The sequence below is a fragment of the Centrocercus urophasianus genome, unplaced genomic scaffold (assembly GCF_019232065.1).
Source record: "Centrocercus urophasianus isolate 14NV4802_14NV808 unplaced genomic scaffold, USGS_Curo_1.0 seq_25, whole genome shotgun sequence".
Classification (NCBI taxonomy): domain Eukaryota; kingdom Metazoa; phylum Chordata; class Aves; order Galliformes; family Phasianidae; genus Centrocercus; species Centrocercus urophasianus.
In genome coordinates this window covers 8,700,899-8,726,408 of record NW_024884811.1, presented here as the reverse complement: position 1 = coordinate 8,726,408, position 25,510 = coordinate 8,700,899, and the positions used below count along the sequence as shown (strand labels likewise).

General features: G+C 37.3%; 1 protein-coding gene across 3 annotated transcripts in view; it reads right to left on the bottom strand.

Annotated features, from left to right (window-relative positions):
* Window positions 1–5,910: 5,910 nt before the first annotated feature.
* Window positions 5,911–25,510, bottom strand: part of LOC122163989 (cAMP-specific 3',5'-cyclic phosphodiesterase 4D-like) — a 488,389-nt gene continuing 468,789 nt past the window's right edge. For 2 of the 3 annotated variants that reach the window (XM_042825621.1, XM_042825622.1), the window contains 4 exons: window positions 11,210–11,246; window positions 10,261–10,334; window positions 9,040–9,089; window positions 5,911–6,620 (listed from right to left, as the gene is read on the bottom strand). In XM_042825621.1, the coding sequence (XP_042681555.1) occupies window positions 6,538–6,620; window positions 9,040–9,089; window positions 10,261–10,334; window positions 11,210–11,246 (244 nt within the window). In that variant the 3' untranslated portion in view covers window positions 5,911–6,537. Of the gene's footprint in view, window positions 6,621–7,964; window positions 8,165–9,039; window positions 9,090–10,260; window positions 10,335–11,209; window positions 11,247–25,510 lie in introns of those variants that run through there. The other variant, XM_042825623.1, reaches the window with a different exon arrangement.

Genomic DNA, 25,510 nt, shown 5'->3' with positions numbered 1-25,510 from the left:
ATGGTATTTAGGATTCTTAGGCTGCTCAGTGGTGCCTTTTTTGCAAATAGTGATACCAAATTAGTTTCTGTTGGGTCTTGCCCAGTTATGCACCTGGGAAGTCAGTGACTCCATAAAGTTTTCAGATGGTATAAGACAGTTGCCTTCCTTCCTCAACTGTACTGAAAGCCTGTTCTGAAGAGATTTAATATAATAAGCTATATAGAGCTAGCTAATTGGAAGTATGAAACACGGAGGCATGTCTGAATATATGACAGACTTAAGCGTATCATAGAATGACTTGAGTTGGAAGAGACCTCCAGGATCAAGTTCCAGTCTCTTTGCTGCAGGCAGGGTTGCCAGCCACTAGATCAAGTACTAGACCAGGCTGCCCAGAGCTCCATTCAACTTGGCCTTGAGCACCTTCAGGGACAGCATATCCACAACCTCCCTGGGCAGACTGTTCCAGCACCTCACCACACAGTCAATGAAAAACTTCTCCTAACATCTAATCTAAATCTTCCCTTCTTTAGTTTAAATCCATTCTCCCTTGATCAGTCACCATGCATCTGATTTTCCAAGACAGCTGGGTGATCAGGTTCAGCCAGCATGAAAGATATGTCCTGCTTGATCAACACGATCTTGTTCTGTGATCGAGTGTTACTTCCATGCAGAACCATGTTTCAGCACAAATGGTCTTCTGAGATGAGTCACCTAACATAGGAAAAGCCTCATGCACAAAGACATTATGTCAACTCGCTTCTGATCAGAAGTCTGAGTTTTAGGTATTGATCATTCTTAAATTTTTATTTTTTTTTTTTAAATTTCAGTTCTTGATTAAGCGCAGTTGGCACAAGTACCACCAAACTTGGAATTATTCCCTCCAGCTGAAGATGACTCATTTTGCAGAATGTAATGCAAAATGCATGAGGTCCAATAGGAGTGAGTGAAAATGAGGTGAGCCTGTAGTCTGGTAATGAGCTCTTTCCTGGAAGACATGTTAAGCAGGCCCAGGTCCTAAACCTTATTCATTCAGTTTTTCTGCGTATTGGCAAAGGCTGCAGAACTTCATAGTCCATAACAGAAGAGCTGCTATTCTTGCTTCTCTCTGGGGTTCTCTGACCCTGGCTGCTGTGTGTGCTGATTCATAGCGTTCATCAGGCTCAGTACTCAGAAGCCAGCCTATATTAAAAGCAGAACTTACAGTCTTTAATGGGTAGTCCCAGTGTAGCCCCTGATTTCTAAATGGATACTCAAGAAAGTGAATAGGCTTTATGGAACCAGTTTCTCAGTAACTTGTCAGTGGAAGAGAGATCTACTTTCAGATCTGTCTTTTCAGTTGGACAGAAGACAAGGTACCACTGATCACTGATGCCAGAAGATGGAGAAATTGTGAAATGAAGATGCGCTTAGAGTACACCCAGCAGCCATAACTGAACTCATATCTACAGTTTTATTTTCTATATTCATCACTGATGGGCTGCATTTGCAACAGGAATGAGAATAATGACATAAACAAAAGTCCTGTCTTTCTTTGTAATTCTTCTTACCTAATCCTACAGAACAATCTACTTTTCACTCCTGCAGTTGTGTTATTATTATCAATACTGTAAACGCAGTCTGAAACACATTTCTCAACTAAGAGTGTCTGTAAGTTACACAGCTGGGCTGAAAAGAGGAAGCAAACAAAGTTTGTTATCCTGTCTATCTTTCCAGTAAGATAGACTGTTTTGATGAAATGATGATATATTAACATTCACTGATGCAGCAAAATATGAGACCAAGTTAAAGGTAAAAAGTGAAAATCAGTGTTGTGTTGCACATCAAATTCTCAATGCAGTGATTGATCACATATTCCAACTCTACAATGTGTAAGTCTATTTCAAAATCAAGGATATACTACAATACAGTTGTAAGAAGGAGTAACTTGAAGTGCTGAGCAATGCTTACAAGTTGGGGGAAAGAATATCTTTTCAGAATACATGTTAGTCCTTCTAAATAACCTAACAAAAATCAACATTTTGTAATTAGTATGGCTAGGAGAAGACACTGCTTAAACATATTGTAGGTGATGCTAATAACAACTTAGGTTTCTCGTACAGTATACAAAGCCTAAATTTCTCCCAAAATTTTTCATAGTATAATGCAGTAGTCTAATACAGACATTATTCTAAATTGCAGCCTGATTTTACTCACTTCCTTGAATGTGAGATGATACATAAACAACTTGCTTTGTCCAAAACCACATCAATCCTTTTCCTTCTATTCTGCCTCAAGGAAGTTAACCAGTGTTTCACAAACCCACTGAATGAACCAGCAGTATTGTCTCAGTGAGAAAATTTCTGCAATGTTAGTTAAGGGTCTGTGGATGAAAATAGAGAAAGTACTCATCAAACCGTCATAGAAAAACCCTGGCATGAAAAGGGCTAAACTGGGAGTGTATATTACTCACTTTAAAGGGAAAGAGAACATAATAGTTATCCTTTGAAATAACACACGTTAAGCTTTACATTGCACATGACAGTTCCACAAGCTGTGAAACAGAGGACTAGGTGGCTGCTTGTTGTTACTGTTTTTTTAAATATAAAATAGGCAAACATGGCCTGAATTTACTCATTAAAAAAGCCAATAAAACTAGGTGCAGTGGAAGAAGCTGCTAGTTCACCCCCTAGGTGAAAAGTGATTATATGAGCCTGAGTGAAGAGTGGCTTTTCGTCTCTCCTATCCCTTGCTTTTCTTGACATTCACTGTTTACTCTGTGCAGGAAACATATTAATAAGTTTCAGTCTGAATGTAGCTTGTGCCCCATATCTCATAAAGCAGTAAGATTTTGTTATTATTCTGGATAAGAAAACTATAAATGAGATAACTCTCCTTTTAGCTATCATGACTTAGATAAAGCCTTTAATGATTAACTGAAAGGACTAGTTCACGTAAATACTGCTGTTTTCCAAATCTGTTTTATTTATGCAAAGTATTATTGATCATTAAAAAAAATAATCTAGCGAGGAGGTTTGCTTCAGCTTCACTGAAACTGATTATTGTCAATCCTTTATGATAACACTTGCTGGAAAATTGTGAGCTTATTTTGGAAATTGTGTAGTTGAAACTAGCTAAAGCAGAAAACAACTGCATTTCTAGTTACTGAATTACATGGACGAGCCGGAGGGATTTCACTGAAAGCTGAAGTTGTATTCACCTTGGGCTGCCCAATATGAATCTTTTTTATGTTACCTGAATGGCACAAGAAAAAAATATTATAGTTCATATTATAGTTCATAATGCATCACCCCAAATTTTCAATGGTGTCACTACTTCTCCTTAAACCAACATGTATGCATGTTGTAAGAGTTTAATCCCATAAATGTGAATTGGAGTCTGGTATAAAATAATAACAAGCAAAATAAATCTTTTCAAGAAGGGCCTGTATACAGCATGAGGATTTTAATCCTTCCAATCTCACCCATCTGTTTCTGCTGTCCTTTCAGTATGCAAAGCCCTGAGATCAGTGCCTTATGTAACTCTAAAAGAGAACAAGGATGCAGACTACAAATAAATTTCAATATTATGTAACAACAGGTTAATGAAAAATGCACACAGCCTTTTAAAACTTCGTTCCATGCCAATAACTGCTGATCTTTTTCCCAGTTACATTCTTATTGTATGTATTAATATCAATTTTATATTGAGTATTCCAAATAGCGGATTTTAAACAAATGCTAATTATTTTAAGATGTTTTGTTTTGTTTTTACAAAAAATATGCACCAGTATTTTTCTCAACAATTTTCTCTGCAGATTTATATTGGCTACTGAACTTCAGAACTTGCACTGTGGCTGCTTAAAGCTGTCAGAAATGCCAGAAATGAAAGCAATAGCTTGAGAGAATCGCCTGTACACATTGCTCTGTGCTACACGAAAGTCTAGATAACACCACCAATCATTTTTTTTGAGGAAGGAAATTACTTCTTTAAAGAAGATGGTTATGTTCTTGAAGGATGTTAGACAGAACACTATGTAGGATTGCACAGATGGTGGGTAAATGAATAGCTATGCAGAAAACAGGATAAATCAGCTCTAAATTCCACAACACTTATTGTTGGTGTCAAGTTCTTCAGTATACTATAAATTAGTAGATTATTAGCCTAGCATGTGAGTCTGTAGTATTTTTATTTGTAAGGCAGAAATTGCGTTGCACAGAAATAACAAAATGAAAACTACTTTATCTGACTGACAGCGATACAGAGCGCTATGTTTATAGCATAGCATAAAAACCACACCACTGAGTCCAATGTGTCAACGTGGCCAACATGAGAAAAAAAATTAAGTCAACATGAGAAAAAAAAAAAACCCTTGTAATTAATACAGCTTCTCTTCATACAGTTCAAAGAAGGAGAAATTTCAAAACCATTTGCAGGAGGAAAAGGAGCCATTTAACTGCCTGGCATTAAGAATTCTGATCCTAAATGAGAATTTCAAAAATACTTCCCTAGGAAGCAAATTGAGATGAACTGGCGTGTGTGTGCCATTGACTTACAGTGTCTCTAAAGCAGTTCTAATTACTGAATTCAGCTGCTGGTGATACATACTGTCTCACTCATATTCTAAGTCTGCAGATGAACACCTGCTAATTTCTCAGATAATAGATGGAACTTACCTCAGGCTGAAATATGTGAAAATGCTACAAAACACATTCATATTTGAAAATATAAATGCTTGTGGTATGAGCCAGAAAGTAAAATAGCTTTCAGAAGTGAGGTAAATTCTTTTTAATTACACATAGAGGCACATGTGTAAGCAAAACTGTGAAGAACAAAACATTTACATGTCATTCCACCTACTGCAGAAAGAACAAAACCACATCTGTTGGGAGTCAGGTTTCTACACTAATGCAGAAAAGCACTCTTTTCTCAATTCAGTGAGAATTTCTGACCATTTTATTTCACCTCTGCCAAACATTTTGCAGTGCAGTAGAATACTCCTCTGTAATGAGGTAGAAACATATTCAGTGGCAAATTAAATGTGAGTGGGAAGTTCTCATAATAATATACATTATAACTATAGTCTTGCTGACTGTATCTAGAGAAGTGATGTATAGATTGCAGTTATCACCTAGGTAGGACACATTCTGGATATCTGTCCAAACCTGGGTCTGAAATATCAATTCTTCAGCATTTTGAAATATGACAGTGATACTGCATTATGAGATTTTTGTTGAAAATCTGAACTATTGGTGTTTTTTTTTTAACCCTCTATTCTCATGGGCATTAGAACCCATTAAGTTCCATATCCCTGTTTCCAAAACCTGGGAATTATCCCGATATTGCATGAATTAACCTCTGTAACGCTTGCATCTTTTGCTTTTTTTTTCTGTCCACTCATGTGTTCTCTCATTTGCTTTATCCCCTGCTGAATCACAGATACAGGAAAGAACAAAAAGCATATAGATTACTCAGGACATCTCAGTGTAGTGAAGTACTGTACAGAACAGTTTGGTTAGCAGGATATTTAATACTTTGTCATCTAGACTTTTGAAGAGTTTGAGGCATCTCATTAACAGAATTGTTTCTTCCATTTAATTCTTAAGAATAAATTACTCTATTTTAATTTCATGTCATTACTTAATAAAATCTTTCAGTTATAGAACTGGAATGAATGAGAGATAGGTTGCATATAGATGTACACATCAAAATAATCATTTCCAGTGTCATACAGTAACAATATCTTTATTTTCATCTGTAACCTTTACTTTTTTCCCATATGTCCATCTGCATGTATTCAGAAGGATTACAGCCTGTTTAAATACAGATGCTTAACTTGTCCAAGAGATGTTTAAGTGCATGATACTTCAAGACAGCAGCCTAAACACTGTTTAATTAATTAAAATGGTATAATTATTAAATAATGATTTATTATATATCCAGTGTAATAAAATAAAAACTATACCAAAGACTGGCAGATGATGCTTCAAAACCATAAATTTCCCTGGGAAGCCTGTAGCTAACGTGTACCAACCATGAATTGTGTTAGACAAAGACTATGAAAAACATGCAAGAAGCTCAATTCAATAAAAATGATACCAATTTCTGCTAGATTTAAGATCCAGAGCCATGCCTGTAAAGGCTATAACTCAAGTCCAATAAGAAGCTATGAACTCCAGTTTCCTATTTTTTACTACTGCATTTTCTCCCACGTTTCTACCTTGAGACAAATTCTTAAAATAGCAGAAAATACTTTCTGATCACTGCGGGAGAATTTTTCTCTTGCTATTTCTGTTACTTTGCTTTACTTAATCCATTTTTATCTTTCCCTTTTCATCTTCCCCATACCATCTGCAATGGTCGCCTTTGCTTCACTTCTGCTTTTCCTGGAAGATAACTCTTAGCAAGTTAAACCTTCCACCTTATGTGTATAATTCTGTTTCAGCATTGACATTGTTTAGTAAAACTGTGTCTTCCAGTCACCCAGATTGTAAGGCTCATGGTTGTTTCTCACTGAGATTGCAAGCTGTGCCATCTGGGTGATGTGGTGGGTCCTGTCTAGTGCATTACTCTGGATACTCACTGACATGAACTCTGAGAACAGTATGACCAGAAGAATATTTTCAGCAGGAAAGACTGCACAATCTGCATTACAAATATTCCTGAGAAAACAATTCAAAAAGCGTTAACAGCATCCAAAAGCATGTTTAATTATTCTAAGAATTGTTTGTAATACATTTTTCTCCTTGGCATAGTGCCAGCGTGCAGTGTGCTTTACTAGGATTTTATATGCTTCAGTAAAGTATCTATGCATACTTCTTTGCTTAGGCTATGAAATTTGTTGCTATGGAAATATCTAAAATGGTCTGTGACAAAGAGTGGGAAAATTCATTCAGGCAAAAAAGGATCCAGCCTGAATCTCCATTCAGTAGTCAAAGTGAATGGTAGCTGTTTCTCTGCTTTTTAGTAGCTTAATATATTCTCTGTATTATTGATATCTTTCAGCCACTTGCATCCAGTTCATATAGGTCCCAGCTCAGTGCATAATCTGGGCACAGCAGTTCAAGCATCATCTCTGATAAATCAGATTAAACTCAATTAGATTAATTTATCCTTGCTATTCTTTGTCTTCTACTTGCTTCCCTAAAATTTCTTGGCACAGGATCACTTTCTAGATTAGCTGCACCACTGACTGCACTACCTTCTTTCCAAACATTTAAACCTCAGATGATTTATTGCTTCTGACAAGTACAGTGCACTCTGGGAACTAACTGAATAGAAACCTTCAGATTGGGGGGGAATTTAAAAATTGGGGGGAAATTTAAACAGTAACTTCCAGCAAAGCGTGTCTTGGGTCCTGCTGTCTGAGCAGTTTCTCTTGCTGGAGAAGAGAAGCTGGCCTTAGGCAAAAAACTGTGAGAGAGCATGCAAGGTAGGCTCACATGATGTTCACATGCATGCATATATTCTGTTCTGGATATACGTTTTTCTTTTGGTGGCAGGATCTTTACTGTGTTGTAGGCTTTCTGATGTTAGCATCTTGGAACCAAAGAGAGAACCTTACTTTTCAAAATCTCTGTCTCCAATTAGGAAAACAGACTTTCAGATGACTGTGCTGATTGGTGAGACAGATTCTGCAATTAAAAATTGGAGCAGCACCTGTCAGTAACTGAGATGTCTCCTTGCTATTAATTTGAAACTAATACCGAATATGATCTCTTAAGAAATACATTAACAAAGGACTAAGATTACATTGGCTACAGGTAAGAAAAGCAGTTCATGGCTTCATGATCTATTTATTCATCTGTCTCCCATCTCTGTTCATTTAATTACTGTGAATTTAAGTATGATTGCAGAATGCTATTAACCAGGGATGATTTTCTGTGTATAGAATGGATTTGAAGATTTAACCCTCTGTTCCCTGGTAAGTCCTCTGCACAAATCCTCAGATTACATGACGAATTGGAGAAAAGAGTAATACAGAACTACCAAGACTGCATGTTTTATTGTGGATATTGGGTAAGGATAGATGAAAAACCTAATGATGTTACCACATTCCAGAGGCTACGGAAACAGATTATTGAACATGACAAAGCCAGTTCTCCTGAAGAAAGCTGAAGTATTGGTTCTTCCTTGATCTAAAACCCTATTATCATACAATTAAAAAGGCAAGCAGAGGATCAGCAAAAATCAAGCCAAGTTCTGTCTGCAAACAAACAAAAAATGAACTAAAAATTCTATAAAGAGTAAGTTTTTGGCTTAAATGATAAATTGCTTATGTAGTAACTGCCTGTTTTCTTTCACTAAGAGGCAAAGCAAATCCTTTCACTCTGCCATCAAGCCATAGAGATATAACTACTTGGAAAACAACATGAGCAAGAATACATGTATTGACAAAATATAAAAAATACGAGGTTAGAAAATGTGTTCCCATAAAAATAATGAAGAACAAGTTGCTATAATAGTAAATAAGTGCTACAGGGTAAGATGTTCTGAAGTATTCACATAACTCACAATGCCAGTCCTCCTTTCAAATTAATACTTTTCTATAAGCTGTATCTATTTTTTAAAGAATTTTTATTTCATGTGCCTATAAATGTTAAATATCTACCATATTAAATCAGAAAAGTCAGCCTTCAAAATGCCTAGGAGTATGTAACATCAAGACTCTGTCAGAATAGCTACAGAACTCTGGTTCTCAGATGGAAGATAAAATATATTTCTTATACCAATTCATTCTACTACAAAAAGTTATTAATGAAGGTAATGACACAGTCACACACTAGTATACAAGAGAAAACGAAGGGCAAGGACCATCATGTCAAAAAATTATGATTTCGGAAATAAACTGAAAACAGAATAGTAAGACAGAAATCAGAAAACCAACATTATATAAGATCAAAAGCCACCAAATTGAGTCACCACATGACTCAAGTTTTCCATAATAAAACAGGATATGAAATAATATAAGATTATTATTATAAAATTCAGTTTTCAGTGGGACTTACAGTTTTAAAAATAAATACTGAATTTAGAAACCTGTGCTGGTTTCACAGAGGCATTTAAGCTAATTCTTCTTACCTGTTATAGTTGCTTTGTTAATAGATGGTTGGTTACACATTGGTGACCGTCTGTTTGAAAAGAAAAGAAAAAAAAGACTTATCAAGCTGTTAAACTCATAAATGGTTGAAGAATACAAGAAAACATGTTTCTTTGGGAAATTATTTGTGACTGAAGCACGATGGCATAAAAGTTCATTTAGCTATTTTCTTGTAACACATAAAGGAATTCACAATGGTTGCTCAAATCTTTCTACAGATTGGGATATATCTTCAGCAGGGAAATTTAGAAATTAATTTACGAGTCTGCTTAATCCTTAATTGAATATGTACCTAGCTTAAAGTTCAGTCTCTATCTATAATTATTACTTTTATGGCTTGCACTACCCATGTTCTCTCACTCAGAACAAATTCTTATAGCAACAATTAGTTTTAACTTTTTTTTTTTTTTTTTTTTTTTTTTGCATGCACTTCACAATAATCTTCAGGGCAAACAGCTCAGTGGAATCCTTTGTTCATTGATGAAAGTTAAAATTTGCTGGATTAACATAGCTGTTTAGAGATGACAGCAGGCAGGATCTGAATAGGGCATATTCCAAATGAAGGGGCTGGAAATATCTTTTAATAGAATTGCATATGCAATGGTGGGCATTTGTCATTATGAGCTTAAGTCTTCGGTGAGAAACTGCCACAGTTCCATGAATGCTACCTGATTCTAATTTAGAATGATAAAAATTGATTCACTACAAAATTTTCCAGTTTAACTAACATTAATGTTAACTATGATACTGTAGCAGAATTGAAAATCATATTTATAATATGTCACTCATAATCATGAACTACTGTGGATATGTAAGACATCTTTATCTTGGATGACTTCTAGATCCAGATCTTGCAATCAGGGTAGCTATCTGTTCACTTTGGCTCATTTGCACAACTCAGACTCATTGCCTGAATTATCATCTCTGAATTATCCTTGACATATGACTTACTGAAAATTGTAGAAATTGCATAAATAAAAATTACTGGATGGTTATGCAAGGAAACCTATGCAAGAGCAGATAGTAGGCAAGAGGGCTTCTGTCTCATCTATCAAGTATAGGCAGTTTCAACAGATAATAAAACCATTACAAGTTTTACACTTGTAAAGTCATAAAAAATCTATAACATCTAATTGTTCTTCTTAGTTCATATTTTAAAAATACTACTGCTAAAAGTTCAGTGGCCAAAAATTGATTCTTACTTGCTGGGTGCCCGATCTTGTAAATTGGTTAATGCAGCAAAGTTATTCCGTACAGTACGCAGGCTGGCCAGCACCTGGAACAGACAAAATGGCTTCAGTCTAAATTTCTGCACAGGCGAGACTGAATTAGCTCCACTCCACTATGCTGAAAGGAAAAGAAAGGACAATGCAAAATACCTGTGAAATGTTCCCAGGGTTGGTTTGACCAGTCTTTGAACATTATCTAACAATAACATGTCTGTAATAAAAGGCCAATAGTTGATTTTTTTTTGTTCTCTAATAACCAATTCGTTATTTGTTTAAAGACAGACTTAGCTGAAGAGGAGGGAAGTTTTTCACAGAATATTATTTAGTTCTCTAAAATGACCATAAAAGCATTCGTGTTTGGATGATAATAGTCCATTCAAGCCTAATACTTCATACATAAGAAATGATTACATATTTTTCCGTTTGCTGTTCAGCCCCCACAAATCTCAAATGACAAAGAGAATGAAATTGTTTAGACAGACAAAGAAAATAAAAGTGGCTCCCTTAAGGAGCCTGATTCATTTGGGTACTTAGTACAGGACACATTAGGAGGAAGGTATTATTAGAGCAGGTGAAAAATGTATGCAGGCCCAAAACTACAGGACTTGCATACTGTGAAAGACAATATAAATGGAGTACTTGCTTCCTGAACTTTTTTAATGAAAGACAGCAGCTAAAGTAGGCAGCAGAGAAATGTCTTAATATAAGTGGTATAGACATTCTCTGCTGAAGGAAGTTGGATGAATGTAACAAATTTTGCATGTTAACAACATGACGTGAGTGTATAAGTTTTTGTTCAGATAGGTGATTTTTTTCTTTTTTCAAGCAAACAAGTCTTATATAATAGTAAGAGTGGAGAAGAACTGGTTTGGCCTTCTTGGGTTGCACGATCATATGAGGAACAAGGCAAAACTGTGCGTACCTGAGCAAATGGTGTCACAATCAAGTCATCTCCATGTCTGAAAAAACAAGCAGAGTTGTAAGTTAGATATTAGTGAAAACTAATAAAACTAACTAATCTCCCTGCTACTGCTTTAAAAGAAAGAAAATAAGGTTTTACAATGCACTGGGGGTATCTCCAGGTTTACTGTTCAACAGTTACTGATGCTGCTTCACAGATTGTTTTGAAAAGCAAATACCAAATCAGTCATTGTCCAATCGTTCAATACATACGGGATGGCTGATGAACCAGCCAGTTTCTACACAGGACTGCATGGAACAGACCTGAAGAGATTTTATCCCAAAGGACAAACTTGAAAATACTGAAAGATTATATTAAAGCTTACTAGCACGTTTGTGAGCACTGGCCAGGCAAGTAACTGCAGATGACTGGGCAGTGCATCACAGACTAATAAAAACCTGGTAAAACTTTTGAATTGACTCACGCTGGTGTAGTTATAAGGGAGTGTAACCAAGAGTGTGCTGTTGCTGTGCCAACCTCACCCACATCACACTGGCTGACGTAGGGCATGGTGTTGGGATGACGCGTGGCCTCAGAGAGGCAGGAAAAGAAGGGTTTCCTTACTTCTTCTCTGAAATGCTTGCACTGAGAGTTTGGCTTATGCTGTGAAGTATTTCCCCTCACTTTATGAATAAAATATTAAAGCTACACACAAAGTACCACGTGCAGTCATGTCTTACTCTAAGAGAACACTGAAAAACCAAAGGAAGAAACTAACTGGAACCTGAAGCATGCATTAACTGTCCACTTTCATCCAAACTGTGAGAAACAAGGAAAACTTGGTATTTTCAGTTATCATGTCTAGCAGTTTGCAGCAAAGTAAAAAAAAAAAAAAAAAGAAAAAAAAAAAAAAGATAAAAATCTAATGTAACTTCATATTTAATTATTCTGTATTTTGGATTTCTGTATTCTGCATTTTCCTACATTTATCACGAAACACTGTAAATTGTATTTGGACCTGAAATCTTTCAACAGAAATTACTATTGTTTTGATACTGCTTTCATGTTATTCAGGTCTAAAGTATGAGAAATTACTATCAGATTTTCAAATCCAGGTCTGTTTCCAATACCAATCAAAATTATGAAGGTTTATTAAACCCAGCTAGTCATTAACTCCCTTGTTAAAGTACTGGGCTGATTTATCTTGTTTATAATAACCAGTTGAATTTGGTTTTATGAGATAAAGTCTCTGAATTAGTTCCATGGTGCTATGGTGCCTTTATTCCTCTTCTACCTCCTTTCCCGTCAAACTGGGACTTTTTTCAACTTAGCTCAACCATTCCTGCAAAGAAAACAATTCAATGAAGCATCCTCACAGCAATGATTTCCTCAAGCATCCAGGAAGGAAATACCCTTCACAATATTTGCATTAGCCGTGGAATATATTTTTTTCTGCATTCTTGGTAAAGCAAGGAACTAGGGAAATTAATGACTGTGATGTAAAAGTTAAGGTTGGCATCCATGGCATTTAATTCAGCTTCCTAAGGGAATGGAAAGATCATACCTCTTCCTTTTTGATCCTAACTGATCAAATAAAATTGTGCTATTTCTTACAGTCAGTCTGATGTGGTCTTAGCAGGTACATATCCACAGCAAAAGTGTATGTCACACTCTTTGTTAATAATCTATGAAAGACAACTTGAATTTCTTATCAGTATTGCTCAATGCGTTACATAGCTAGACAATGGAAGAGCAAGTCATAGAGAAGATGTATAGCAAAGGCTTCAAGAGAACACAAGCAAAGTGCATCTTTTCTTTTTCTCTCATTCTCCACTTAAATAGTCATAATATGAACATGTAAACTATATCACTCCCATAAAAATTTTGCTCTTTTCTTCAAATTATGTGAAACAGTATTATCAGCTGTGCAAAAGCTGGTTTGGTAAAACTGTAAAAATTGAATGCTCCTCTGTTTCACTATCTCTTGTATACTGCATTACTGGGAGTGTATTTCATCGGTCTTCTTCCCATTCAATGATCCTGTTTGCCACCTCTTGAAAATACCATCACTCCGTTGCTTTAATTTTTGAATTTTAATCTAGTTAAGCTTTTTCTGGACTGCATTTCACTGGAGAATATTCATGAAGTAGTGTGGCTTGTTATCTGCTAAAGGAGACATTATTGAATATTAAATTAATGCACTGAAACCAATCCAGGATTTCATTTACCTATTTAAAATATCCCTTCTGTCAAGAGTAACAACTACAGAAATTGTCACTACTTGGTAGAATAGCAATATTGGAAGTACAGATATGAGTTGTATCGAGAGAAGCATGGCCAGCAGGTTGAGGGAGGCAATTCTGCCCTTTTACTCTGCTCTCATGAGTACTAGTTCTAGGAGCCCCCAACACAAGAAGGACCTGGGGTTGTTGGAGTCAGTTCAGAGGAGGGCCATGAAGATGATCAGAGGGCTGGAGCACCTTCCCTGTGAGGCTGAGAGAACTGGGGCTTTTCAGCCTGGAGAAGAGAAGGCTCTGAGTAAACCTTACAGTGACCAACCTGTACCTGACAGAGGCCTACAGGAAAGCTGGGAGGGATGTCTTATAAGCACGTATAGTGACGGGATAAGGGGAAATGGCTTTAAACTGGAAGAGGGTAGATTAGACTAGATATTAGGACTAAATTTGTTACTGTTAGGGTGGTGAGACACTGGAACAGGTTGCCCAGCAAAGCTGTGAATGCTCCTCCCCTGGAGTTGTTCAAGGACAGGCTCGACAGGGCTTCGACCAATCTGGTCTAGAGGGAGGTGACCCTGCCTATAGCAGGGTGTTGGAAGTACATGATCTTAAAAGCCCCTTCCAACCCAAACCATTCTGTGATTCTAAGATTCTATCCATAGTTTTCATAAATTAGTTTAGCACATGCCAGATAAATTTGGAAAGAAAAGCAATTTCATAGTGTGTTGAGCAATCTTTAATCCACATTGGGTCAGGAAATCTGGAAAAGGTGAGAGTGTTCAGAAAGGGAGCAGAATTGTCTAAACTGGCTGTGTTATTTTTTGATATAGAAGAGCAAGAGTATATGATTTAATCAAGGTGCTGTTGATCCACAGTGTACTCCAGTGTAGTAAAACATTGTGATTTATGAGTTTCCTGCTGTTTTCTTTTCTGATGATATGGAATCTGATTGATGATTCTGTTTGGATTCTATACAGGATAGTGCCACACATCTTTATACAGAGGCATTAAGAGGAGTATAAAACCTGTGCAATGTATCATAACCTTCTAAATAAAGACAGAGCTGTTAATCTTTAAGGTTAGAAAAATTATTATCTCTAATATAACTCTGTTAAGTCAGTTAACTAGAATGCCTGGCATACTCATTCATATATTCATTTTTCAAAGGAAAGACAAACTTGAAAAAGATTTTAACACAGATCAAAAATTTTAAGTTATCAAATTTGCTACCACTAACAAAAGCTGCTAAAAAATGTAACAGCCTATATGAGAAGAACTGGTGTTACATACAACACAAGTGAAATTACCAATAGTACACCAAATACTATAAAAAGCATTGCAAGCTATTTGCCCCTTAAAGTGATGAAGCTTGGCCTTCTGCAATGTTGTTGGCTTTCATTCCTAACCTTTCCTATGGTACATACTTGAATTCTCCCCATGTAACTTACAATGGTCTCCGTTCTGAAGAAGAGATAAAAATGCCATGCCAAGTCAGACGCGTATATTTAGCTAGCTGTTGACAAATGCAAAGTACACAATTTCAGCCTTCCTCTCCTCAAGACTGGCATTAATTTCTTTCTTCTACTCGAATTACAGGACAGTAATTAACTTTGCCTTTTCTAAAGTGGACCTTAAGAGTTACATGCATGGACAGACAGAGAAACAGGAAGGAAGATGAAATCATGGATAGGCTGGGTGACTGCAAAACCTTTATTTCTTAATTAAGTTGAGATAATTTAATTTAATCATCTAATAAAAGGAGTTGCTAAAGAGACATTCTGCAGATCTGCTAGGATCCAGTTAAAAAAAAAAAGGGTGTATTTATGTGGTTGGAAAACAGTCAAGATACCCATTAAGGGGATATGTGTCTCAGACCTTAGACACCACTAGAAATGTGACTTGCACTTGCCAGTGTGGAGCTAGCACGAAGGGTCCTGAATAAGATTTATCCTTGTAAATAATAATAAACTCAAGTTATGACTTTGAGGCAGATGTGAACACCAAGTGAGTCATCTGAAGGACACAAAAGTAAGACTTAAATAGGCAAATAAAAACAGTCTAAAAAAAGAAGGAGAAATGGACAAAATATATTTATACTAGCTTGACACATACCTTTACATGGACAAGGTACAGTCAAAATGACAGAAACTCCCAGAAACAAGCAGCAGTTAACACAGCAGTCTTTGGCATTGCTTTGAAATTCAGGACCACAAGGTTCAAGCCAGGAGGATGCCTGGCAAACCTTCCAAAAATCTTGTGTGCCTACTGCTTTCAGGCAACGACAAAGAAAGCAGAGATATAGCAGTGTGGGTGGAAGGAAGTTCCGGCAGCTTGAAGTGCGTGTAATTAGCTGCCCTTGACCTAGAGTGCCTGGATCCTTTCCTGTAGCAGTCCCCTGATTAGGAAAGGTCAAGCACCCTTCAGCTGCTGCCTGGGAGAGAACTGTTTGAGAGCTGATCGCAGAGCTCAGCCAACCGAGCAGCCAACAGTTGCAGCAATTTGCAGAGAGGACTCATTGTTGAATGTGGATTGTTCTGAGTCTTGGATATTTTGGTGATGCACTACAGAGAGATTAGACCAGGACATGCTGTAAGAAATATCTTTACAAGGCTGGAAGATTTGGTGCAGCAGAACTTCATATGTTAGATGCTGCCCTCCAGGCCTCTGGCTGCTGAGACCGCTGGGGCTTCTCTGAAGCCAGGAGAGAGAGACCCTATCCTGCAGAAAGTGGCAGCTGTGCTGGCTAGGGGAAGACTTAAAACAGGAAGTGGGTGGGCTATATCATATAAGAGAAGATGAAAGTGAGACAGAAAGGATATTCATATTCACTGAGACGCAGCTTGAAGAGCCTCTGACTGACTCCAGCTGCAGGAGGGAAGCTATCCAGTATTGAGGCAAGCATTAAAAGAAGGGGAAGGATGGAAGCTAGTGACTTCCAAGAGGAAGGTTAGCCTAAGTTAATACAAACTAGGTTCCTCACCCTCAGGGTTGAAGAGGAACACACAGACATCCAGGCAGAATTGATGAGACACTGTAATGTGTGGATCCCTGGTGCAGGGAATGAAGGCACCCATCTGTCAACCTGATCTGTCAGCTAGAGAAGTCCATGTCTGCCAGAGGCCTATATCTAGGGACACTGTGGAGGTGCTGTTAAATCTGGTCCAGCCCTTTGACTACTATCCCCTCTTCTTCACATGGATACAAATGGTACTGCTAACACTAAACCTACACAGTTTCCAAACTGACTTTAGAGATATGGGGGCAGTAGATGAGGGCCCAGGAGCCCAGGTGGTGTTCTCTTTCTGGTGAGGTTGAAGGTGTAAGTAGGAGAACACTGAAATTACAAGTCAAAAATTATTTGCAGAACTGCTACTGGTGACAGGGTTCTGGATTTTATGACCATAAGACGAGGTTTGCAGAACCCCACCTTCAAGGCAGAGATGGCATCCTCTGCTTTCAGTAGGGCAAAAATACTTCTGCCAGTAACACATCTGATCTTATAAGGAAGTCTTTAAATTTTAAAGAATAAGAGATGGAGAGGGTAACCAGCAGAACCAGCAGCCCTCCAAGGTAGGGCTAAATAAAGGGCAAGGCGAAGCACAAAGTCCTGAAGTTGGGGAAGAACATGCTCAGGAGCCAATACATAAAGGGAGACACTGAGCAGGAAAGCAGCTCTGCAAAAGAGGACCAGAGGGTTCAGGTGAACCTCAAGTTGAGCATAAATCAGCAAATGCCCTTGCCTCAAGGAAGGCTAATGGTATTGCTAGTATGTCAAGGGAGGTGATCTTTCACCTCCTTTTAGCATTCATGAGGCCACATCTGGAGGAGCACAGCAACCAGTTCAGGGTTCCCCATTAACCAAGAGGCTCGGGCATAGTTCAGAGAGTCCAAAGAAGGGCTGCACAATGATGAAGAGATTTCAGCATCTGTCATATGAGGATTAAATAAAAGATCTGAGACTGTTCAGTCTAGCACAGAGAAAGTTTATAGGGGATCTTATCAATGTATATGAAGAGGACAATACCTGGCTCTTTATGCTGGCGTCCAGTGCCAGGATAAGAGGCAGTGGGCACAAACTGGAACACAAGATCCATCTGAACAACAGGAAAGGAAACACCTGCTTTCTGCACATGTAATTGAGATCTACACAGGATGTTTTATCAGCTCCTTTCTCTGAGATGTTCAAAAGTGCCTGGACACGGTCAGGGCAACCTGCTCTAAGTACCGTGCTTGAGCAGAGGGATTGGATCAGATGACTTTCCGAGGTCCCTTCTAATCTAAATCTAAACTGTTCTGTGAATCCTTGAATTAAATTACTGGTTAACCTTCATATAATTTATATAATGTAAATTATGAGATTAGTGGAAAGGAACCTTGGCATCATTTTAAAGCATGAACATACTGGTTGCCACACTCCATTTGAATGAAAACTCAGTTATCTTCCCAAGATAAGTACTGGCTGAAAATTCTGGTTGATCTTTAAAGCCAGCTAGCATCATCTACCTTGGATTCTCTGGCTACAGAGTTGGAACTATTTGAAAGAACAGAGCTGCTAACAGCCTTTGAAAAGCCGAAGTAGACAGTGGCTTTCTGTCATTCCCACAGCAAAGAGATAAGGTTTTTGTCTCATCATGACAAGAATCAACTCAGTTTTCACAGAATTGTTTGGTTTATATATATATATATATATATATATATATATATACACAAAAATATCAGATATAAAATCAAGGGATAATCCATACTGTTTACACATAAAATATAGAATATGAAGATTACAGTGGTCTTCTTTTTGAAGAAGTAGGAAGAAAACCACAGTCCCTGAAAACTCCCATACCCCAGCCAAAACAAAGATTGTTTATAGTAGTTTTCCTTGGATTATCAGAAACCTAGGCAATTTCAAGCTTAAGAGAATACACCAAAGGAAAAACCATCTCTCACTCAAAAATATTGCAGATATGGGTGTTAAGAAGTACCCTGATAAGCTTCATGTGGAGCAAAATTAAGTTACTCCTCTGTAACATGCTGAGGAAGAGAATACCTGGCTATATTATAATTAGAGATCCAAAAGACAGCTCAGAACAAACGTAGGTCTTAACATGTGGCTAATAAGCACCAAGATATGTCATATACTAATTGGCCTGGAACTTTCCACATAGAATGAATATTTTCTATATGAAGGTACTAAGATGGCTTTAATTTTTCATGACACCTTTTTATCAACTCAGTTCCTGAACATAGAGCTTACTAGGCTTGAAAGAATCCTTTGAATAAATGAAGTCTGCTCTTTCGTGGTTACCAGTGTTAGGTTACTCAATTTACCATTCTACTTTCAACATTAGGAACAATGAACTATTCCTTTCTTATCCTTAAGTCTGTAATGGATATGATTCTGTTTTTCCAAGTCTCGAAAGAACCCTCATCTTGTGTGCTAATGCAATTCAGTTGGAAATAAGATGATTTTAAATCAGGAATTTGAGATTTAATCCAGGCATTAACAGGACGTATTATCTAGTCAACTATATGTTTTTCAGAATCACATCATACTGGTTATGCTTTTGAGAAGACTAGGGACAAAGGACTTTCCTGTGTAATAAATGCAGCTAAGTAGGTCTCAGTGATGGTGATCAGAACCAAGACCCATTTTATCCAAAGGCCGTCTCATTCGGCAACTTCCTGCTCAGTAAGCTTAAATTTTATTCCAAAGGGACTGCACTCATACAAGTGACTTGAGTAATCTACCCAAGGAAGGACTTTTGTTATAAATACAGCATGCCATCATGAAAAAGATACTGGCACGATATGCAAGATATGAAAACTTGGGACTAATCAAGAAATTATCTGTATCATCCTTGTAAGTGTTCAAGGTCATGTTGAATGGAGCTTAGGGCAACCTCATCTAAAGAAGTATACCCCCAAAATACAGAGTGGGTTGAACTAGATGATCTTAGACTCCTTACAACCCAAACCATTCTGTGTTTCTAATATTCATATTGCCCCAAACAGCCATCAAGCCTGAATGCTGTAATCCTACCATAATCCAACAGAAGTATGATGGGCAACTCTGAGGAGACAGCTTGCTCTAAGTCTAGCAGAGCTATTCAGTGCTAAATAAAGAGAACAGACTTGATAGTGTGTTTCACTGGTATTGATATAGGCTTACTTCTAAAATAAGAAGGCAATCTGCCTGCGTGCTTCTGAGGCAATGGCAAGGGAAAGACTGTTATTACAATGCAGAAGCTTGCTTTTTTCTTTGAAGAAGTGAATGGATTCAATGTGTTCAATACTCTGAACCACAAAAAAGCTGAATTCATCTGGAAGAGCCCAGGTCAATTCAGCCGTGCCTCTATTGGACTGATCATGAAACAGAAATCATCATTTAGTTCATCATAATTAGCAAAGCTGCAAATAAATGACTGTCACAGTGACTAAAGGATAGGTTTGTTTTCTGCTCAGGTCAGAGAAAATTAATGAATGGGTGTGCTTGTATGACTGGAAGCAATCAAGTTAGTGCAGCTTAATGAGTTATTATTAATCATTTTTTAATTGCATTACCTGACACACGTAAGCTCTTAGCTTATTGCAAATGAAAATAAGAAGTATTGCCTTGAATTAAGCAGAACTTTGTTACTGCTCCCTGTTCCATATGTTTAAGTGATTAGAACTGATAAAATAGTCTCATTTCTGAAGAAAACAGTACATGACTTTCCATGGGAATTCCCACTAATGCAGACTGAAAGATTTCCCTTCTAAAATGAGTGAAAGCAGAGCTTCTAAGAAAGGCACTTATTCAAGGTAACTTCCCAGCCTGAGGGAGCTTGCCACAAGAAGATTTTGTCAGCTTTGAGGTTTAGAAAATGGAGTCCCTTAAACAAATACAAAGGCTCCTACATTCAAGTACTTATATTTCAGAAAAACTAACAAACAAACAAAACAAAACAAAACAAAACAACAACCAGGCAATAGTTTTTTCCTTCATAAAAAACATCAAGACCTTAAGAAAAACAGGGCAAAAGACATCAGAATTCCAGATTTTCTAATTTCAGAGAACAAACTACATGGTTAGCACAACATGAGCATCACTGCCAGCATATGGAGAGTTGTGTGTGCCCTGAGGGATGAAATACGAGCTAATGATCTGGATTGTGCATGAGATGGAGTCATGGTTAAAGAGGCTTCCTCAGAAACACTGAAATCCTTTTTTATAAAGCATCTTTTTTCCATGCTGCTGCCATCGTTCAGTATTGCAAGTAGGCGTGTGTACACAGAACACACACATCCCGACCGTTGTAGCAGTAGAACTGTGCAGCAAGCAGTGAAATGAACACTGCTGTGATTTAGCTGAAATCTGAGCCAAGAATTGTTTTTGGTATCATGATTCTAATAACAGCCATCTTTGACTGAAGATGTTTAGCAATTCAGATGGCTTTGTTTAGTGCAGAAGCAGTAAGTAACGTGCCATCAAACATCCAGTATTGCCGAAGTTTTTGTAGTGTAAGTGATGTGTTTTATAGCTAAGAGTTCTATTTGGAAAATGATTCATGATTTCAGTGTTCAGGAATTCAGGAGCAAACCCAATAATGAATGTTTTGTGTGAATTTTTGATAGGATCAAATTTCACTTCATCAACAAAAATAAAAATCCTATGCAACAAGTACATGAAGGCATATTAGAACACCTGAGAATCTCCTGAATAAAAATGAATATCAAAAGATGCTTTCTCAATGCAAAACTATTCTGGTTTTGCTTACAACATAATTAATACCCTAATCTAGCTCAAACTTATTTTAAGAAAATGGAGTATGGCTATATTCTTTTTTTTGTTTGTTTTTGTTTTTGGATTGTATTTGTAAAACATTCCAAGCTACTGGAAAGAACACAGTGGTCTTTTTCAAAATACTTTCTACACCTATTAAAAAAAAATAAAAATTAAGTACTAATTACTTAGTTTAAGCTGAAATCTGAAGATTTTATTCAAATTAAAAATCTTAAGAATAAAAACTCCCAATGAATCAAAATATTAGCCTGTTTTCCCTGTGGCCTTCTGAATGGATAAGTTGATAACTAAAGCAGCACACTACAGTTTTTCATTAAGAATTATTTCTAAATGGAAATTGAATTGAAAATACTTCATTTTAGCAGAGTTTTTAGAGAAAGTCTGTCTCTTTTCAGTTCTTCTGTAAGATTATTTCACAAATTCAGAAAAAAAGAACTAGATAAGTTGTAAGATATTCCACAGCAACTTATCAAGAAAGGCAATTATTTCTCATTTATTCACTTCAGGTGCACCTAAGCTGCTCAGAAGCAATGTGTTTTTTTTCTGCCCTCTTAGAATGTTAGAAAGAACTTAATGCAGATCACTTTTCAGGAAAAAGGATATTTTTCTCCTTAACTTCAGATGCATACTCATAGAATTTATTAATAAATCTAAGCTGTGCTGGCTTAGAAATAGAAGACTAAGATGTATTACTGGTAATTTGGCTTCCTGTTACTGATGAAAATATATATCCTCATTTCATGATGTTAATGGCACATTAAAGTCTTCAGTGAACATCAGTAACTGTCTAGGTTGGCCATATTTGTCTTCCATTATTTTAAGTGCTTTCCCTTTATGAATCTGTTCCAAACTGAATACAATGAAGTTTAAAAAACTAAACAGACTGGGAAATATGTGTGCAAATTCACCTCAATTGTTCCACGTGCCAATTAAAGGGATATTTCAGACCATTTGCAGCTTCAGGTCAGGACTAGACCTGCTAGTCATTGACAAATATGGGAACACCCTATCCTGGAATTTCCCTGTATTTAAGATAATTTCTGCAGCCAGAATAATTCTGTTAATCTTCATTTTTTGGAAAGTTACAGATTATTTTGGCTTCATTTGGGAAAGTAATACCCACACAAATTAAAAAATTACACAATTATTTCTCTAAATACTGAGGACAGGGATAATCCACCCTGACTAAACAAACTCAATGCCTGTATATCATGTTTTTCAGACAGTATTTCATCTTTGATAAAATATTTTTCATCAGCTCCCTTTATCTCAAAGTAGTCCACATGTGGGTTTTATTTTTCAAAGAGTGGTATTTTTGTTGTTGTTGTTGTTTTAATATATTTATATTTTGTAGACATGGAGCAAAGGTTTATCAACATGTACATTATTATAGAGCAGCATGTCCTCTAGGAGGCAGTATTATATGGTACATAGAGGGAGAACAAATTTTGGAGTAAATTACATCTTTATGCTTGTTTTATCAGGGATAGCAGCAGCAGAACTGTGTATGCTGCTCCAACAGCAATGCCTTCTATTTATTTCCAAGGAAACTATCACAAATATGAAGAGCACAATAATTTTGATAAAGCAAACTGTCAGCTACAAAAAACTATTTTTCAGCACAGTCACGACCACAAGCTATGTATTTTTGCCAGTGATGAACAAGAGTCTCATTCCAGACTCGTAAAAATGTGCATCAGCAGAGGTTATCCACTGTTTCAGGCTGCTCTTACAGTGCTGTTGCTAGAATAGTGTTGTTCACAGAATCTTTCACTGATCTAAACAGATGGAAGTTAAAAGGTGACAAATCTGGACTGTATGGAGGATATGGGACAGTCTGGCCAAGACTGGCATTGTGCTCCGTAGTCTTCAAACTGGTATGAAGCCTGGAAGAAAAAGGCCTCATTCTTCTCTGGCTTGAGTCCGGAACCTTCAGCTCCATCAGCATTGTGATGAAGTGATCAGAGTGTATCTGATTTCCAGGAAATCCAGAAGTATCACTACTTTCCTATCCAAAAAGACAGTGCACATCACTTACCACTCTGAGGGCTGCTGTTGTTGAGGAATTCACATATTGCCATGCCATGGACTGCTGTTTTGATTTCAGCTCAAAGTGGCGATGCCATGTCTTGTCACCTTTAACGGATGTGATCCATGAAACTGTCACCTTCAGCCTCGCATTGGTTTAGTAGATCCTACTTGCCTATTCTTCCTGTTGCTGTCTGAGCATCTTTGGGACCAACTGGCACAAACTTTGTAATATTTCAACACTGCCACCATCATTTCCAATATACTGAAGCTGATACTCAGATCCATACAGTTTTCTGATTGTAATCTGCCGATTCATATGGATGAGCTGATTGAGAATGTCTCCATTTCATGGTGTTACAGCTGTGACTGGCTGTCCATAACATGGTTCATCTTTCATGAAGCTGTCACTTCTATTGAAACACACCACCCACTGTCTCACTGTGCTCACATCTACTGTTTGGTCTCCATCAACATTTAGCAAGTGCCGATTAATGTCAATGGATGCTGTTTTCTCCTTCTGGAGAAATTCATTGACACACTTTTGCTTCACCCATTCTTCCATGTCAGATGCCACTTTGTCAAACTGCCCCTCTCCTGCTATCTGTCACACAGCAACCAAATGTAATGGAATATTGGCAAGAATGTTCAGCCCCTGCTATCATACCACTAATATCAGTCTCTGATGTAGTGGGCTGCTTTTGATGTAGCCCAGTACTATCTACAGTACTTCTGAAGAGAAGTAGGCTGTCCAGCTCAGGAAATTGATGTACTGATGGCCATTTGGCCACTGAGCAGACCTCTATGCCAATGGCCCTGCAGTTCACTATAGACTATGCTCCCTTACTTTCTGGTGGTTGAACAGACATTAGCAAATTTCGTGTAACTGTGATAGTTAGAGCTTATATTCACCCGATCAAAGAAACAGTGCTGATCCTCTCTATGGGAGTCTTCACCAATCCCCACACCAGCTAATGTTTTACTCAGTGAAGTTCAGCTGGTCAAGTCCTTGGTTAAAACATGAGTTCGGCCTTAGCCAGTGATTGTTGGTTTCTTTCTAGAGTTTATGACAGTGCTAATGATTTCATTCAATAATCCATTTTTTTGCCATCTTATCAGAGACCTAGGTTTTGCTAAAATTTTCTCCAGTGCACTATAACTTTGAAATTAGGGGCTTTTAAGTTTTCTTTTCCATTCTTTATTATCCTTCACTTTAAGCTTGTTTCCCAGATCCCTTCACAGATAATGCCCTGTAATTCCTTATATTGGCTCACACATATATTCACTTCTTCTGCATATCCCCATTTCTCTGCTAGCAATCCCATAGATAGGCTTCTCAAGGAAACTGTGCTCTTCTGCCTTGGACCTTGTATCTTTCTGTCTAAACCACCTGCCTTTCCAGTTTGCAGCCCCAAAGGGCTTTTGCTAATCTTCTCACATCAGCTCCTTTTTCTCTATCATACTATTTGTTCCAAGAGATAATTAAAAAAAATGCTAATGACTCCTACTCCTTTTGACTTGCTTTTCCCTTTTCTACTTTACAGCTGCCTTTTCTGCCTCTTGCAACGCCACAATTCAGGCTCATTAACATTCTATCATATGAGCTGCCTTGCACTCATCCTGTCTTTTGTTCTTTTCCTCAACTAGTCTGTCTTCTCAGTTCAAAATATGTTTTAGTCTCTCTAAAACTCAAAAAACTAAAACTCAAAAAACTCTCAATCTTCCCATTCTCTGCTGTTCTTTCTGTGATTTTCCATCTCAGTTCACTGAACGAACTCCCTCTGGTTGCTATGTGAGGTTAACTATGTTGGGAAAACAGATCACTCTGTACCTTTTTCCTGAGAATACTACCTGACTGTGCTAGTCTTCTGACTATCATCTTATGTTTTTATTTTAAGTCATTTGTGTCAGAGGACAGTATTTCGCCTTGGGTTTTCAAAGAACAGAGGACAGTTGGTTCCATTTCTTGGCTGCAGTTCAGAGCTGCCACATCACTGCAAATAATAAATAGTGGCAGAATAATGAATTTAGTGCTTTAACACTGCCATCCTCTGGCTGGTTTTGACTGTAACATTCCATATTTGACTAAAATCTTGAAGTTTTCTTCTGTTTCACCTTAAATGATATTTACTGCTATAAAGTTGTACTGGAAATAACAGAAACTTTGTGTTACATCCCTTCCATGCCTTTTGTTTCGTTTTGCTTTATAAAGTGAAGTAGTGAGGCTGATAATGCAAACACTGAAGAGTTAGAGGATTCCAGGTTAAACTGCTATGTTCA